The sequence below is a fragment of the Protopterus annectens genome, chromosome 4.part1, assembly GCF_019279795.1.
Source record: "Protopterus annectens isolate FY-2018-M chromosome 4.part1, PAN1.0, whole genome shotgun sequence".
NCBI lineage: Eukaryota > Metazoa > Chordata > Ceratodontiformes > Protopteridae > Protopterus > Protopterus annectens.
This window is the reverse complement of record NC_056734.1, coordinates 620,846,516-620,864,817: the sequence shown is the minus strand read 5'-3', so window position 1 is coordinate 620,864,817 and position 18,302 is coordinate 620,846,516. Positions and strand designations below refer to the sequence as shown.

General features: G+C 43.1%; 1 protein-coding gene across 1 annotated transcript in view; it reads left to right on the top strand.

Moving 5' to 3' along the window:
* The window catches only part of DAW1 (dynein assembly factor with WD repeats 1), a 1,156,427-nt gene that overhangs the window by 351,400 nt on the left and 786,725 nt on the right, over positions 1–18,302 (top strand). The window contains exon 5 of the mRNA XM_044070429.1: positions 5,665–5,787. Within this exon, the coding sequence (XP_043926364.1) occupies positions 5,665–5,787 (123 nt within the window). The remainder of the gene's footprint in view (positions 1–5,664; positions 5,788–18,302) is intronic.

Below are 18,302 nucleotides of genomic sequence, written 5' to 3'. Positions count from 1 at the left end.
CAAACAACATAAAAGGTCTAAGTCTCTTCCATCATCTTCCTCTGGAGACCCTAAGGAATTGAAACATAAAAAGGCTAAATGGCTAAATTGTCAGAGTCGTCGGTGCCAGCGGCTGCTTTGACACCAACTCACTTGACTCTGTCTCTGATTATGTCTGCTGGTCCCCCTACACCATTGCTTTCGACACAGACTTCAACCTTCATGGTGCAGACTGCTACGGCACCGACTAATTCAGTGCAGACTTTCTCGGCACTGATTGGTATATCAGCTCAGTCATCTTTGGCACCGACTGAAGTCTCGGTGCAGACTCCTTCAGTACCATCCAGTTTCTTGGCGCAGACCACTTCAGCACCGACAATTTCTTTGGTGCAGGCTTTTTCGATGCTGATGGTTTTGGTACAGAAAACTCCAATTTTGACAACACCGTTCTCAGTGCAGGAATCTTCCACACCGTTGATCTCGGTGCATACCGCTTCTGCTCCGGCTTTAGTCATGGCAGACTATATAAACACCGCCAGTTTCAGTGCAGACATTACCTATTCAGACACCTTCTTTTAGTGGTCGTGCTATCCCTTTTTTGGGCAGGCCTGAATCGCCTTCAGGGCTTTCAATGAGGTCTACCGGAAGCCTTTCTGAACATGATGTGGTGCGTCTTATAGACCAGCTGCTTTTGGCCAGATGAATTCCTGCCCCTTCATAAGTGTCTCTCCCCCCGGAGTTAATCACCCTTCTCCACAGACTCCTACCTATACTCCTTTGATCTCTGTGGAGATTTCGAGACATCCCTCCTCGAGCGGGCTGACCTTCCCGGCCTTGGAGAGGACACTGGCCGCTGCTTCTTGGCTGCCTCTGTCGGAGACTACTACTTCCTCTGAGCCTCAGCTGTCTCACTTCGCAACCCCCAGACTCCAGGCACAAGAGTCTCGGGCCATTCTCCCCCCTGGAGACCCCATCCTTGCAGCCTTCTCCAGAGTCTCCCACTGAAGAAGTCCACCGCAAGACTACATGTAAGAGGAAGCACATGGACTCCACGAAAGAGTCAGTGACTGAAGACACAGATTACACTGACGGGGAGTGGTCCCCATGTTCACCTTCTGATGAGGTTTCCTTTGGTGACATCCTCAAAATTTTAAAGCAGAGAGGTGAATGGAAGTCCTCTTACCCTTCCTCAGAGGAGTCTGTGTTCCTGCAGGCTTATCGTGCCTGGCCCCTACCTCTTGGGTTACCCCACCTGCCGATGAGCTTGTCAAGCTCATCATGCAGTGTGCATGGAAGGCACTGGACTCTGTGGAGGCCATACCTCATAGGCCAGACAAAATCCTTTCTTCCTCAGAAGAGTGCCTCCATTGGTCGAAAGGTCTCCCATTAGACACCATGGTCGTGGCTGCTGCCACAAATAAGGAACTGGCAGAGGAGAGCCAAGCTGTTCACCCACCCAATAAGGATTCCTGGGAGGTGGACAGATTAGGGAAGCAAGTCTTTGCATCATCGACCTTTGCTGTTAGGTCCTTGAACTACCTGGCACATTTCACAGGCCTACAGAGAGACCTGGTGTCTGAACTCTCTGAGACCTTGGCAGGAGCAGTTTCTGATGTGGTCTGAGACATGGTGGCCTCTCAGTTAGCGACCCTAGAATCGGTCTACAATTCCTCAATGCGTTTGATATCACACACTACTGAGGGAGTAGCGAGAGCTGTGGGTGCAGGCATAGCCATGAGACGCCATGCCTGGATGCACCTTTGTGACTTTGTGGATCCCTTCAAGGCTTCCTTCCTTAATGCCCCTGTTGAGACCACTACTTTGTTTGGCTCCAAGGTAAAAGCTACATTGGCCAGATGTGAACAGGACGGTAAGACCCTACCTGCTGTGGGTGTCCATTTATCTTCTCCTCAGCGGTTCTATTCTAGGAATCAGAAGAATGGGAAAATGTGGCACAAAAAGTCTCCGGGCTCTTTCCGTGACTCTCAGGCTGAGTTTTTCCCTAGATGCTCTTTTTGGGGCCAGGGATGTCTGCGAAACCGGGGTTCCAGGGAATCTTTCTCTGGACAGCCCTATCAGCGCTCCTGAGGAGCAACCTGATTGCTTTCCTGTTGAAGCAGTCGGGGATCACTTTTCCTTGTACCCTTCTGCCTGGCAAACCATAACCACAGATGCTTGGGTACAAAGGCTCATCACCAGAGGATACCATATTATTTTCTTATTCACTCCCCCCTTACCCAGAAGCTTACCTGATGTACCACCCAGTCAAAGGAAAGCTGCAGCTATGGAGATATCAGAGCTGCTTTGAAAAAGAGTCATCCAAACAGTCCCCCCAGACCAGACAGGATCCGGCTTCTATTCAAGATTCTTTTTGGTGTTAAAAAAGACAGGGGACTGGAGACCAATTCTGGATCTCAGCACCCTAAACAAATTCATAAAGTCAGAAAAATTCTGGATGGACACGGTTCAGTCTATACTTTCACTTTTGGAAAAAGATGATCGGATGTGCTCCATAGATCTTCAAGACGTGTACTACCACATAAAGGTGGAAAGGTGCTCAAGAAGATATCTTTGCTTCTGGGTGGGAGCCAGTCATTACCAGCTTTGCGTACTGCCCTTTGGACTGTCTACAGCCCCCAGAGTGTTCACAAAGTGCATGGCAGTAGTCACAGCTCACCTGCAGCTTCAAGGATTCCAGGTGTTTCCCTACCTAGACGGCTGGCTCATTACTGCCCCAACAAGACGTCTACTGGATCAGGACTTGACTTACACCCTAAACACTGCACAGCAGCTCGGAATATAGATAAACCGGAAGAAGTCAAACCTTACTCTGAGTCACTCATTAGAGTACATCGGAGTGATTCTGGACACGATGACTTGTACAGTCTCTTTACCAGATCACAGAATTCAGAGGATCAAAGAACAGATTCAGGCAATACTTTCACAAAATCTAGCCTCTGCTCGATCCGTTCTTCAACTGCTGGGATCGATGGCAGCCTCCATCACCATAGTCCCTCTAGCAAGGCTACACATGAGGCTTCTTCAATGGCTGCTTCTTACTCAGTGGTACCCATCCCATCACCCCTTATCTTTTCCAATTTGAATAACCAAGATTTGCAAACAGGACTTGCTCTGGTGGATGTAAAACAACCCTCACCAGTGGTCTCGCCCCTTCCCCCCTCATCAGCCCAATGCCACAGTGACCACGGATGCTTTCCTGTTGGGGTGGGGGGGCTGTTTCAGGGAAAGACAGTCCAAGGCATTTGGTCACAGATGGAGGCCCATCTGCATATCAGTGTCCTAGAACTGAGGGCGGTGCTACTAGTGTTGCAAGCATTCCAATCGATCCTTCCATCAGGGACTATTGCAATTCAGTCAGACAACATGGCAGTAGTGTAGTACATCAACAAACAAGGGGGAACCAGATCATACTCACTCTGTTGAGAGGCCATGAGAATATGGCAATGGGTAATAGTCTCTAACTGTTTTCTGATAGCGATGCACATTCCCAGGAGCTCCAACGTGATAGCGGACAAGTTGAGCAGATGCATTCTACAGCCTCATGATTGGTCTCTCAATCCTCTAGTGGCAGCGAAGATTTTCAACCACAGGGGCCAGCCTTGCTGCGATCTATTTGCGTCCCCATCCAATCACAAGTGCAGCAACTACTTTGCCTGATCCCCCCTCGGGGATAGTCACTGAGAGATGCTCTAGTCCACGATTGGCCCTCGGGTCTGCTATATGTCTATCCTCCGATCCTCATTGCTCCATATTGGCCTTGACAAGTTTGGTTTCCCTTCCTGTGGCCTCATCTGCTAGATCGACCATGGATTCTCAATCCAACTCCAGAGTTGATCTTTCACCTTCAGAATCTGGTTCATCCAAACCTATCCAGCCTGAAACTGACAGCTTGGTTTATACACTTCCCATGATTGCCAGACAGCATGAGCTATCTTCCCCAGAGCATGACATCCTGATTGCCTCTCACAAATTATCCACCAGACTACTCTACCGCAGCAAATGGAAGAGATTTTCTCTCTGGCTACAAGATAAACAAATGGACCCTTTTACAGCCCGTTTCTATTGTGCTAGAATATCTTTCAGACCTTTTTAAATTGGGGGTAGCAACCTCCACAGTTCGTGTTCATTTGGCTGCGAGTTCTAATTTTCATAATGGCTTCCAGGGCTCTTCCTTAATGTCACACAAACTTTGTAAGACCTTTCTGAAGGGCGTCACCCAACTAAAGCCTCCATTCAGCGAACCTGTTCAACCTTGGGATCTGACCTTAGTCCTTCAAGAGTTGACATCTTCTCCCTTTGAGCCTGCATCTACCTGTGATCTAAAGTATCTGTCATGGAAAACACTGTCCTTAGTTGCTATTACTTCTGCCAGACATATTTCGGAATTACAGGCCTTCTCTATCAAACCCCCCCTACCTCATCTTTCACAAGGACAGAGTTTCATTAAGGACCAATCTGACCTTCTTGCCCAAGGTAGTTGCTGTGTTATCTATCAATCAGACTATTGATTTACCAGTGTTCTTCCCTAATCATTCTAACAGAGGGGAATATTGCCTGCATACCTTGGATGTACATAGACAAATTCGTTTTTACCTAGACGGGACCAAATTTAACAGAAAATTCTGACCAGCTGTTTTTGGCCTTTTCTGAATCCAGACTAGGTTGTCCAGTTTCAAAAGTTACTTTAGCCACTTGGTTGAGAAATTGTATTACTTTCATTTATGGCAAGAATAGTATCCCTTTACGTGGCAGAGTAAAGGCCCACTCTACAAGATCAGTGTCAACTTCTGCAGTCTTCCATGCGAGAACATCTTTGAATGACATTTGTGCAGCTGCAACCTGGGCTAGGCCTCATACCTTCATTGCTCATTACAAGTTGGACTTGGCCTCCAGAGGCAGAGCTTCTTTTGGTTCTATGGTGCTAAGGAATGTCCTTCCATAGGGCCACCCAGGGAACAAGATAGCTGGGGACTCTGTCCCATGAGTTAAGAATAAACGAAGATTAACAACATCAGATGAAGAAGTTATGTCTTACCATAATGTTCCATCTGAGTTGCTTCATCTTCATTTATTCATTATGGCCCACCCGCCTTCCTCCTCCGAAGGTTTCTGGTGGATCTCATTTGTCCTTCTTTCCAGTTGTTATGTCATGTCTGACCAGAGGTAGCTTCGGCTTCATTTTTCCAACTTGCAAACTAGATCTGAAGTAACAGGAAGAAGGGCATGATGGGTAAAATCTTAGCTCGAGAAGTTTGTGGCTGATGCGAGCTTGAAAAAAAGGCCGGCTCGGTTCTGAGGTCGGAACTGAATCCCATGAGTAATGAATAAACGAAGATGAAACAACACAGATGGAATGTTATGGTAAGACATAACTTATTTTTTTCATTAATATGCTAAAAATTGCTTTTTCATATATATATATATATATATATGTGTGTGTGTGTGTGTGTGTGTACGCGCATGTGTGTGTGTGTGTGTGTTTGTGTGTGTGTGTGTGTGTGTGTGTGTGTGTGTGTGTGTGTGTGTGTGTGTGTGTGTGTGTGTGTGTGTGTATATATATATATATAAATATTTAAATGGTATGTTTTGATATTGGGAAGGCTTCAATAAACTCTTAACATTTTGTAGATTATTTCTATAATTTTTTTTTTTTTATATTTTTAGTTTTATAACTGGAAGCTATGACAGGACATGCAAAGTGTGGGATACTGCATCAGGAGAGGAGCTGCAAACACTAGAAGGACACCGCAATGTTGTATATGCAATTTCGTTCAATAACCCATATGGGTGAGTAATAACAGAAGAATACAGCGCATGTCCCATTTTTATGGCTGCGGTTTTAAAATTATTTTAGTCTGTAAATTATTACTATAAATGAAGCTTGGATCTATTCAACTAACATCTTTCTTAGACAGTGGCAGTCATCTTTATTTGCATTATTCATGTATCTTGATCAGAAGCACTCTTTCTACTATACTGTTCCAAGTAACTGTTTAACTTTGTGACTGTGGACCATATAAACAAATATTTTTTATAAATACTTATAGACACACATACATGCAGAAACACACAGTCACCCCCACCCCCACACACACATTTACATATTGTGCCACAGTGGCTACTGAGAGTAATGGTGAATGCAAATGAAGGGTAACAAAATGGCAGCATAATTCAGAAGCATATACATTTAATGTGATGAGAAGTGACTGCCAGAGTTGCTGTTCACAGTAAACTCCTGGCATTCTGAGTGAGAGATTGTAGGAATATGTGAGGGCTAGCCACCGATTAAACAGACATGTATGTGCAGGGGGCTATTCTTGTAGCCATTAGCCACAACAATGGACCCTGTTGCCCACTGTAACACACCTCACATTCCATATCTTTTATGATGCATAAATAGTGGCTTACGATCTTGTGGACAGAGTCACCATCCAGGAGTCTGTTGAGATATACAGGTGTGTGGGATGCATGGAGTACCCATTCCTGTAAAAAAGGAAGGCATGTATATCTTTGAAAACACTGGCTAATGGGATTTTTCAGTGACCAAGGGGGGGCATATTATCCTAGTACCATGGTAGAATAATAGGTTATTTACCCAAAGGGCCTTTTTAAGCCTAGCCATGCTTCCCAATAAAATGTGATAGGTATTGGTTCCCAAGGGTATTATGGGGTATATTTACTTGAGTATGAGTTGCTGAGCATTTACAAACCTCCTATCTCTAACAGAAACATAGATGCCAGACCAGGGGTATATTTATGGTTCCCCATCCACTGATCCAAATTTCACTTGAATAATTGTAGGGAAAAAACTATGCTTCACATAGATTGGAAGTCTGTTCCACACAAGGGGTAGCGTCTGAGATATATACTTCTGCCTGACCAGCTTGTCCTATTTATGTTGCAGGGGCAAGGTTTAAGTCCCTGACTGGGTGTTCCTGTTTGTCTTATGATGTGTAACAGGTTCATTAAGACTGGATCAGAGGATGCTTTTTAGGCCAGGCACTGATGGCCTCTCAGCAGTCTGTAGGAGACCAAATTTAAAGACAAGGCATTGAGGTGGTCTGCATAGCTCTAGATTTGATGTTGTCCTTTTTATTCATTCCTTAACTGAGGGGTCTTGGATCCAATTTGGATGTTTCTGCCAGACCCTCAGATCCAAACTGTGAAGCTATTCCCTTTATCCACAATGCCTCACCCACCTAACATACCTTAGATCTTGTTTGCTGCCATAAATCTACAGACACGGATCCTCTAGATTCGGAGCTGTTGGTGACTTTTTTAGGTTAAACAGTGAGTTCTTTTAAACATTTTTCTTTCTTGATTGTCTATTGACTGATTTCTGTCACTTTCCTCCCTTTTTTCCAGTTAATTCCTTTTGAACTTTTTACCAAGAACTTGGCATTCCTCTCTAGTACCATAGCTGGTACTTTGCTGTTTTCTTTTTGTACCTTTTCCTATCCCTTTTAGGGTATTTCTTGTCTGTCATTTTTGGTAGCTTTTTTCTATCTGCCTAAAAAAAAAAGTACTTCTTTATAGTATTTTTTTTCCTATGGCCTTTCCCTCACTTTTTATAGGTATGCCAGGAAGGCTGATAAACCAACTGGCTTCAAGAAATGCATCACTTGTGGTTACAAAAATACTTAATTTGGAAATTTGGATCCCCACAGGGAATGTGTATAGTGCTTGAGCATTGTCCATTTAGATGCAGTTTGCTAAATATGTGCTGGCTTCAATGCCAGGGCACTCACAGAGTCACAGACAGATGAATAAGCTTATTTTGAAGGTCCTTCTCCCTTCCCCTTGCTCCTCTGTTTCAGCTGGAGCTCAAACCTCTTCAAAGAAAACTGACAAAAGGAAGCCTGACTTGGCTTCCAAGGACAAAGAGTCTAAAAAGAGATCTCCAGATCCTACAATATCTTGAGTTCCTTCCTCAGAGCCACCTCCAAAAGTATCAAAAAAGTCATATCTGACCACTTCGGATCCCTCTGCTCCAAAATCTAAATTGCCTCGGATCCAGTCACCTCTTACTTTACTGGATCCAATAACTTCTCCCTTCTCTCTTCTTGCAGGCATCTTGCAGGAATTTCATTGAGAGCACTCTAGACCACCATCCACTATGTCTTCTGTCAGGTATTCCAGCTGTTTATCTGAGGCTGAAGTGGATAGGATGATGAGGAAATTCCTCTGAGCTCAGATCCAGATGGGGCAATTCTGTTTCCGTCTCCCTTTGAATCTGTGAGCCTGCCTGTTGCTAGTCCCACCTTAGTTTTCCTTCTCTGATCTTACCTGCTGTTTTAGAACCCCGGGGGGGGGGGTGTCATCATCAGATCCAAAGACAAGTCATTCTTCGACTTCAGTCACTTCCTTTAGCTATCTGGTTCTGAGTCTTTTGGAGCCAGAGGACTCTTGGAACTGAAGAATCAGCATCGGATTTGGGGGACCAGAGTCAACTCCAAAGTTATTGGAGCCATCCCTGCTCCTTGGAGCTTCAGCTCAGGACAGCTTGGGGTCTGACTCCATCCTTGAGTGAGATCCTTGCAGGGTTTTAGGAGTTAGTAGTTCAAGAAATGTCATCACTGCTACCATTGGCTTTTGTCTCCCCAAGCACTCTGCCTTTGTGATTGTGGAGTGGACTTTCTCTTTACCTAAAGAAAGGACACTCCTACCCCCTTCAGATCAGTCTACCTCATTTGGGTCTTTGCTCTGAGCCTCATTCTTCCACTGGGACAGCCAGAAGAGAATGTGTAAAAGGAGAGTCTCAGATTTCCCTCAGAAATCTGTCATGGGGACACCAATTTTAATGAAGGGGAAGGGGACCCCAGATCTCCACCTGAAAATGTCTCATTAGACATTATTGATCTCTTAATACAAAAGGTGGTTGCCCTTCCAATACCCCTTTGGTGCTCCTGGAGGCTTTCAAGTGTGACCTAGCTACATCTTGAGTGACCCCCCCCAGGCTGATGAACTTATAGATCTCATTTCTTGACAGGCGTGGAAGGAACCAGATACTGTGGAGCCCATCCCTAAGTGTCCAGACCTCCTGTCTTACTCAAAAAGTCTGACTCATCTGGATATAACAGACCTCAAACTGATCGCATATTTTCTCCTCCCCAGTCTATCACATTTAGTTATTCTCTCAAAAAGCTTCTGCTAGAAAGATTTACAAAAGTAAATGGAAGTGATTTGTGTTCCTGTGCCTCAAGAGGGATCTCAACTCCTTTTCTGCCCATGTACCAGCTGTACTTGATTTTTTTAGCTTCACTTTTCAATGAAGGGGCTAGTTGTTCTGCTATTAGTCCAGTTGGTTGCCATTTCAAATTTACATCTAGGTGAAAATAATTCTTCCTTAGCTTCTTCTAAATTATGTAAAGCCTTTCTCAAAGGAATTTTTCTACTTAGACTTCCACTAAAGAATCCTACTCGTCCCTGGTATTTAACTATTTTTTTCAAGTTATGACCCAAAGCCCCTTTGAACCCTTTGCCAGGTCAGACCTCAGGTTTTTGTCTTGGAAAACAATTTTTCTACTCACTATTACATCAGCAAGATGAGTATCCAAACTCCAGGCTCTATCTTCCAAATCTCCTTATCTGGTTTCCACAAAGACAGGGTATCCTTACAGACCAAGCTGCCTTTTTTTGCCTAAGGTAACTTCTGAGTCTAATATAAACCAAGTCATTAACCTCTTATTTTTCCCCAAATTTTTCAAACCAGAGAGGGTGCATGCTCAATCTCTTGGATGTACATAGACAACTTCAGTTTTATCTCCATTGAACCAAGGATTTATGGAAGACTAATCAGTTATTTATACCTTTCTCACCTAACAGATTGTGCAAGTCAGTTTCTAAAGTTACACTGGCTAAAAGGTTAGCCGATTGCATCTCCTTTGTCTATAGTGAAAGAGTATTGTCCTACGCCTTTTAGAGCTCATTCCACATGGTCTATGGTTGTATCCTCAGCCTTTTGGTTAAGAGCTTCTATAGATGACATTAGTACAGCTGTCACTTCATCCATTGCTCATATTTTTATTAATCATTACAAACTGAATTTGATGTATAGGAACAGAGCTGCATTTGGCTCTGCTGTACTCCAAAATATCCTTCCATGAGGACCACCCAAGGTTCATCTAGCTGGAGACTCTGTCCCATCAGTTGAGGAATGAATGAAAAGGACAACATCAGATAAAAAAGTTATGTACTAACCATAATGTTACTTCTGTGTTGTCCATTTTTATTCTTCCTCAACTTCCTGCCTTCCTTTTGCTCCTGGGTAGGCCTAAGTGCTTCAATTTGGGAACTGTTGTTCTTTGTTTGAGCTCCTGCTCCTTTTCTAATTCTATACCTTCTGGAATTCTCTTAAGGTATTATCCACCATCTCCTATGGGCAGCAAACTCAAACTGGCATATGTTATGTGGGCAGGGCATTATGGGTAAAGAGAGGAGCTCAAGACTTTGCCTCCGGGGATCTGGTAGAAGCGGCTATGTCAGATCTGAGTTGGATCCAAGACCCATCAGTTGAGGAAGAATGAAAATAGACAATGCAGGTGTAATGTTATGATGAGTACATAACTTTTTTTTCGCTCATCACATATTCTTTTTGTGAGAAATCTCAGAGAACACTCCTGTTGTTGCATATGCTTGACCAGATACATAATGACTGGTCTTATGAGAGCAGAGTACAGTGGAACGATGACATGTTTGGGTCTAGATGCCACAACCTTGCTTATAATTTGTGAAACACAGAATGATTTCCTCACCACAATAAACAAATGATGGTCAAATATCAAATCAATGTCTACATGTTTCCAAAATCTGTTACAACAGGCTCTACTTGTAGATGTGTAACGCCAAAGTAGAAGTTTGCTGGGTGTCAGTCTTTTCTATAGTTACTATAATGCACTTTTTGGCATTGAGTTTTAGGCCATGAATCTGGCACCAGTTATTAGTCTGTGTCAGTGTGTCAGGCCTTCTTGGAGGATACTTGTGTCTTGAGGAGATTCAGTGACTGCAGCCAGTTTGTAATCATCTCAAACTTAGCCAGAGGACCTTGACATTAACTTTGACCTCAGAGAATTAGATGTGAAACAAGAGCAGCCCCAGCACTGGGTCATGAGGCATCCCAACAGTAACTGACCTTTTTGTGGAGCCAGATTCCCTTAATGTTCATTATCCTGATCACTGCTGCAATAGCCTTAGCTTATATGGGTTATAGCCTGCCAAGCATATAACAGCTGGCCAGTTTCCAAAACTTCAGGGCACCTTCTACATGCTCAAGCCATTAGGCAGCAAAAGCCGAGCTGCATAAAAATGCAGGTTTGAGTGCCAAGCCCTTTAGAGCTTTCCTGCCCTGAAAAGATCTGTCCTCTGTAGGTTTCAAGGATCAATGGACAGCTTGTTCTCTTCCCTTCCTTGACAGTTAAGTTCCCTTTGGGTAAAAACCTTCAACATAAAAAAATATATTGATTAAATGTACTTTCCTGCTTAGGAAAGTTTTATTTTACTGTTTTAAGATTTTGCATACTCATCCCAAACGTGACCCAGCAGCTATAGATTTAGTTAAATCTTATGCTGCTAAACATTTAGTTAATTTCAATCCTACACTTTCTGACAAGGATGGGAAAGTAATTTATTGTATGGGAAAAAGTAAAAGCTTCTGCAAATTTGAGTTACAGTATTTTGAATTGTTAAGCCGATATGTTGAAGTGTAGTCTAATAAACTGTGAAAGTATGAGGAATGCTTTGTCTGCAGTTTCTTCTTCTGAGGAAAAGTCTGCTTTAAATGGCTTAATTTCTTCCATTGTACAGGTCACAACTCATTGTTTGAAGTGTATATGACTATGTTGATGCTTCTTCCAGGGCTATGGCCACTGGTACTGTTTGGATGAAGTTTCCCTGGCTGCATTCTTAATACATCCCAGATGATGTGAAAAATGAAAATTGAAATTCTCCTTTGGGTAGAGATTTAGTTTTTGGTCTCTCTGCTGCAGAGGTTATTAAAAGGTGTGATGAAGGGTAAGCTGATAGAAGGAATTTCTAAGATTTTTCAGCCTCCTTTTCCAAATTTTCTAAGGGATTCTGTAACTCCTCATCCAGTTTTATCAAGAAACAAATTACATTTTCTCACCAAAGTGCTGGTAAACATACATTTAAGAAGAAATGGTAAGGGTGTTCCAAAAAGTATACAGAACCCCCCCCTCAAAACCAAGGACAGTCCAACAAGTCAAAATGACTATTTAAGGGACCTTGTTACCCCCCTCCCACCCTGGCATTTTCATTTCCTCTTCCAAAAAGCCTAAATCTTCACTTCAGTCTTTGACAAGAGATAGTTTGAGACAAATGGATTCTGAAGATCATTCACTGAGATTACAGATGGTAGTATAAGGAAATTCCTCCTTTCCAGTGGATAATTCCTCATCCGCCAGATCAGATTGCTCTATTTTCATAAGTCCATAGATGAATACTAATCTAATTACTGTGAAGGGGCATTTTAAGCCTAGCCAATAAACCGAGGTTAGAATCAACCCCTATACCTTGTGTATATGAGGTAAAGACCTTAACCTTTATGCCAAACCCACTCCACATATGTTGTCTCAGAGAGTGAAAGAGCCAGTTTCTCTTTCTCCAGTTTGGGAAAGATTTTTTATTCAAGGATATTTTTGGTGCCAAAGAAAGAAAATGCTTGGAGACCATTTCTGGATCTGTTTTCTAAACCAATTTGTTAGTTATACTGCCCAAATTAAAAATGCTGTCACTTTGCATCCTCTGACCCCTTATTCCTCATTTAAGTTTCCTAGCAACAATAGATTCAATAGATTTTAAAAGATGCTTATCACATGCCTATTCATCCAGACTTCAGGTATTTCTTAAGATTTTGTGTGTCTGGATCACATTATCAGTTCTCTGCCTTACTCTTTGGACTATCCGGTGAGTATTCACAGTGTCTAGCTCCAGTAATAGCTCAGTGTAGGCTATGGGGTATCCATATTTTTCCATATTTAGATGACTTGCTTATGTTTGCAGTCTTTTTCAAAGTGTCCTGAATCTGTCACTTGGGTGAAAGATTTCTTACACTAGCTGAGATTTCAAGAGGACATTCAAAGATCTTTTTTGACGCCATCACACAGGATTATGTTCCTGGGCTGTCTGCTAGACACCTCAGTTCAGAGAGCTTTTCTTCCACAAGAAAATAGATCTAGATCTATTTCTTGGGTTTTCCACTCAGACATTTTGGTCACTGCAAGGGAATAGCTCAGAATTTTGAGTCGCATGGCATCTTTCATTTTCATGATACCCTTGGCAAAACTGAACATGAGAAAGATGCACTGGTATCTGAAGTTTCTTTGGTCCTAGTAATTCCAGTTCTGGAGTTTGTCAGAAGAGAAGTCATTTGGTGGAGAGAGCAAATTTCTCTAATTCTAGTTCTCCCCTTTTCCCCTGCTCCAAAGCAGTCAGTCACCACAGACTTCTCAGACATTGCTTGGGAAGCAGTTTCAGGAGGAATAAAAGTGCAAGATGTCTGAGACACCAAGGGCAGACACAAGCACATAAATATAAAAGCAATACTTGCCCTGATCAAGGCACTCCACTCTCTGTATCATCCTTGGTCCCCTGGACCTGTTCAGGTTCTTAAAAGACAATATCACAGTCATGTGGTACACCAGTAAGCAAAGGAGAACCAGGTATTTCCCCCTTTGCAGAAAGACATGTTAGCTTGTGATATAGCTTCACAGCACAGTCTCACTCCACAGGCATCCTGCATCCTGTCAGAACAGACTGTGTGTGGCAGACAAGCTGAGCAAGGCAAAGACAGATCCTCACAGATGGAAACTAGATCAGGGGGTCTTCCAAGATTTGATCCATTTGTGGGGTGTTCTACAAGTATACCTGCTGGCCACCTCATTGAAGAATCAGCTGTCAAATTTCTATTCCAGAACTCCATGCAAGAAGACAAATGCCTTTTCCTTTCCCTGGATAAGAATGTTCCTGCATGCTTTTCCTTCTTTTCCACTAATATCCAGGGTACCTCTGAAGATTCAAAAGGAATCCAACAAGGTCATTGTGGTGACTCCCTTCTAGCCCAGGCAACATTGGGTCAGCCTGCTTTTTGAAATGGCCAGGGGCAGTTATCAAAAGCTTCTTTACAAACTGGATCTAACTACAAGGGTGTTTGATACACCCCAACCCCAGTCAACTTCATCTGACTGCCTGGATGACAGGGTCTTAATTCCCTTCAATCACCTGTTTGCTGAGGATGTGCAGCAGGTATGAATGGAGGCAAGCATATCTGCTACTAGAAAATCATATAATAGCAACTAGGAGGGATGCTAGGTTTTTGCTTCCTTACTCGAGTGATGTTAAGATTATTTGTGACATTATTAAGAAGAACTGGAATATTTTACATGCTAGTGATGAACTGAAGGAAGTTGTGAATGAGATGCTGAAAATTTCCTTCAGTAATAATTGTTCGTTGAAGAGACAGTTATGTTATAGAAAACAAACTGATGCAAATTCATTGTTTTCACAATGCAGAGGCACATTTTCTTGTCGTAATTGTAGAGCACGTCAGTATATTTATTCTGAGTACAGTTTTACACATCCCACTTTATATTATTCGATCGAGTTTGCATGTTATACAGATTGCACCACTAGAAACTTGATTTATTATGCTTATTGTGGTTATTGTATTGCATTTTACATAATCAAAAGTAATCGTTTTAAAGAGAGAATACTTGAGCATGTGAACATTAGAAATAGCAAGCTTAGTAATGCTCTAGCCTAACATGTCCATGAATTTTGTATGCATCTTGGGTTTAGGTTTTTTGCTTTGGAAGTTCTCTGTGTAGATATTAGAGGGGGCAACCTCAGTAATAAGACAGAAATCGAGGAAAAGAGGTGGATTTTAGAATTATAAGCGGATATGTTTCCCGATATTAATGGACATGTATCTTTAAAACCAGCTTTAAAAGCATGACCACTCCCCCAGTGATGTAAGCATTCCAGTGGATATACATGGAAACATAGTTTCAGCTTACTTGCTGCATTTTGTGTGTGTGTATATATATATATATATATATATATATATATATATATATATAGGTAAACTGTATTTAAGTCATATACCTTTTTAAGTGTGTTTTTTATTCATTTTTATTTAGATTGAAGTCATCATTTTAAGCATTTGATATTTATAGAATGGGAATGTGTGTGTGCTGTCATGTTTATTCTCTAGAGGAGTTAAAGTTAAGCAGACTGTTACATCACTGCTGTATTGGTGTTCATTGGGTGCTAGAAATTTAAATGGATGTGTTTGATTTGTTTGTATTAGGTCTGATGAAGTGGTCTGTGTACTGTGAAAGCGCTTAACAGTTTTCTGTTATTTTTTTATATTTTTATATATTTTTTATTTTAATTAAAGTGTTTTTTCTACAGTCATTGTGATCTCAGCAGAACTTTGTTTTTTATAGATGGAAATCAGTTGTTTATAATTTGACCGAAGGGTACGACTTGGTAAATAGAATTGGAGTATGTGGATAATTGCTGGGCAGGTAAATGGGGTATAGATGATTTTATGGGTAAAGATTAGCTGGGTATAAGATTGGTGATGAAGGAGTTTGAGACAGTTGAGTGTTTTTAGTGCTAAACAGTGGTGGATCTGGTAAGGTGCTTTGCAAGCAAATTTGGCAGCTTTGTTGTAGCATTGCTCAAGTTAGAACTAAGTGATTTTTGCTGGCTGGTCATGATAGGGGCTCCATATAGGAGAGATGGTAAGAGGTAAGCTGTAGCTAAAGTTACTTTGTCAGAGTTTGTAAGGAATTTCTTTACTCTATGAAGGGTACCTAGTTCTTGAGGGGTTTTCTTGATGCTGTTGTGGATATGTAAATTAAATTTAACATTGTCTTTGATTGTCATGCCATGTAGTTTTGAATATGAGGTAACTGCATTCATGGTATGGCTATAATCTGGCAATTCTAGATGTTAAGTTTTCTATCTCGCCTTCGTTCTTGCTGGTTGGGATCGGAGCCGATCCTCGGCTCCCACTCGGCCATCTTCAATAGCTCAAGAGCTGTTTACTGGCTCAAGGCTACCCCATATCCCATGATGCCTAGTGATAGCTACGCAGATCTCATTTGCCGCTTCAGCTGCAAGGTGTCGTTTTTCTGGCTCAGGCTCGTATAGAATTTTTTGTGTAATTTTTCACTAGAATTTAACTTTATCTTTAGCGATAGTTTTGTTTCTGTTAGATAATTGTTTATTTTATAGTATCCCTCTGTTTTTGTAGAACTCGTTTAACTTAGAGAGTTCTCCCCCACCCCTTCCCCCCTTCTAGGTTAGCCGTTTAAGTTAGAGGCTTTCCTACTGTTTTTTTCTTATAGGCTAGCCATTTAAATTAGAGGCTTTCCTATTATCTTCCAAAAAAAAAGAAAAACCTTTATCTGTAGCCTTTCTAGTAGGTCTGTTATTTGTTCTTGCAGAATAGATATTGCTCTTGTTTATTGTTGTCATATTGGTGGGTTTCCTTTTACTGTTAAGTACGTCAAAGGAATCTAAGGTTTCTGGCTTTAAGAAGTGTGACTCATGCTGTCAGAAAATGTCTCTGACAGATGGGCACACTTCTTGCGTCTATTGTTTAGGCACTGTGCACGTGCAGGACTCTTGTTCTATTTGCCACGCCTTTAGTCCAAGAGTCCTGCAGGAGCGTAAGGACAAATTGATTCTCAGGGATCTTTGAAAACCCCAGGATTCACCGGCCAAGAGCTCGCAGCCAGTGAAATCCCCTAAATCCACTAAGCCGTCGGCTCCAAGTTCGGAGCCGTCTTCAGTTCAGGATTTACCTTCTACGTCGGTTCTGGCTGGAACCGACAAGATAATCTCCCCATCGGCTCCATCTGAGGTTTCGGAGCCATCGCGGAGCCACATGAGGCTGAGGTCTCCTTCCCTAGAGTCGGTGCATTCGGCTCCTCAGTCTCCTTTACTTCAGAGCGAGCGTAGTCACCGATCCTTTCACTCCTCTCGATCCTCTAGGCTGTCGGATCATGATGTGGAGAGAGTGGTCAGTAGGTTGCTAAAGTCGCAGGCACTAGCTAAATTGTTGTCCAGCCCTCCTCAACAGGTATCGGCTCTGTCCACTTCTCTTGATGTTCCTCCTCTGACTCCAATGAGAACGGAGCCGGAGTTTGTTGGGGTTTGAGTAGTGGAACCATCGGCTCCAATAAATCTATCTCCTTCAGTTCCGACGTCGGCTCTGATTCACTCGGTGGTACCTTCCATCGAGGGATCTGGGTGCTGGGGCTCCCTCGTCAGCCCTGAGGGGGCGAGTGGCATCAGACCCTTGTCCGACCCCGTTCTCCCTCTCGGAGCTTCGGCACAGGTGAGCTCGGCTCCAGCATCGGCCTTGGAACCATCCCCCTCGGTGTGGCAAAAAATTCCTATTTCTTTGGAACCGGAGATTTCTCTGCATCAGAGTAGGGACACCTTCGATGTCATGTGGAGTGTGCTGTCCTCTGAGTCAGCTCCACCTTCAGCCCCACCGGCTCCATCCCTGGTAGTGCCTGTGCCAACCTCTGCTCCTCCTCCAGACCCTAAGCGTTGGGAACCGATGCTCCAGGGCACCCCATTGGGTGTTTACTCCTCTTCTGAGGCCTCTCCTGATCACTCAGAGGAGTCCCCTCAGAAGAAAAAGTGTAAGAGGAAGCACATTGGCTCCCCCGAGTCTGTCACTTCTGATACAGACTTAGATGATTTGGAAGGGTCCCCGAGATCCCCATCTGAAGATGTTTCCTTCTCGGACATCCTAGAAATGCTTAAGCAGAGGGGGAACTGTAATCCCCTAGCCCCTACCGAGGATGAGTCTGTATTTCTGGATGCTTTTGGTTCCCGACCTTCCACCTCCTGGGTGTCTCTGCCTTTCGATCCGCTTATGACAGTAGTTGCTCGAAAGGCTTGGTCAGCTCCGGATACAGTGGAACCAACTCCGAGGAGACCTGGTAAGTTCATTTCAGCACCCCAGGATAAGCAATTCCTTTCAAAAGGTGTTCCTGTTGATGCCATGGTGGTAGCAGCAGCCACCAAAAAAGAGTTAGTGGAGACCTCTTTGGCTGTACATCCCCCTAACAAGGAGTCTAGGACGATACGGGAAGTGAATGTTCACTTCAGCGACCTTCTCTCGGAGGTCACTGAACTAACTTTGTCATTTTACCCGACTTCAAAGGGATCTCCTTAAAGAGCTCAGAGATACCCTCTAAGATCCAACAGCTGAGGGAACACAAGCCAAGGTAGCTTCCCAGCTAGCGACGCTTAATTCTGTT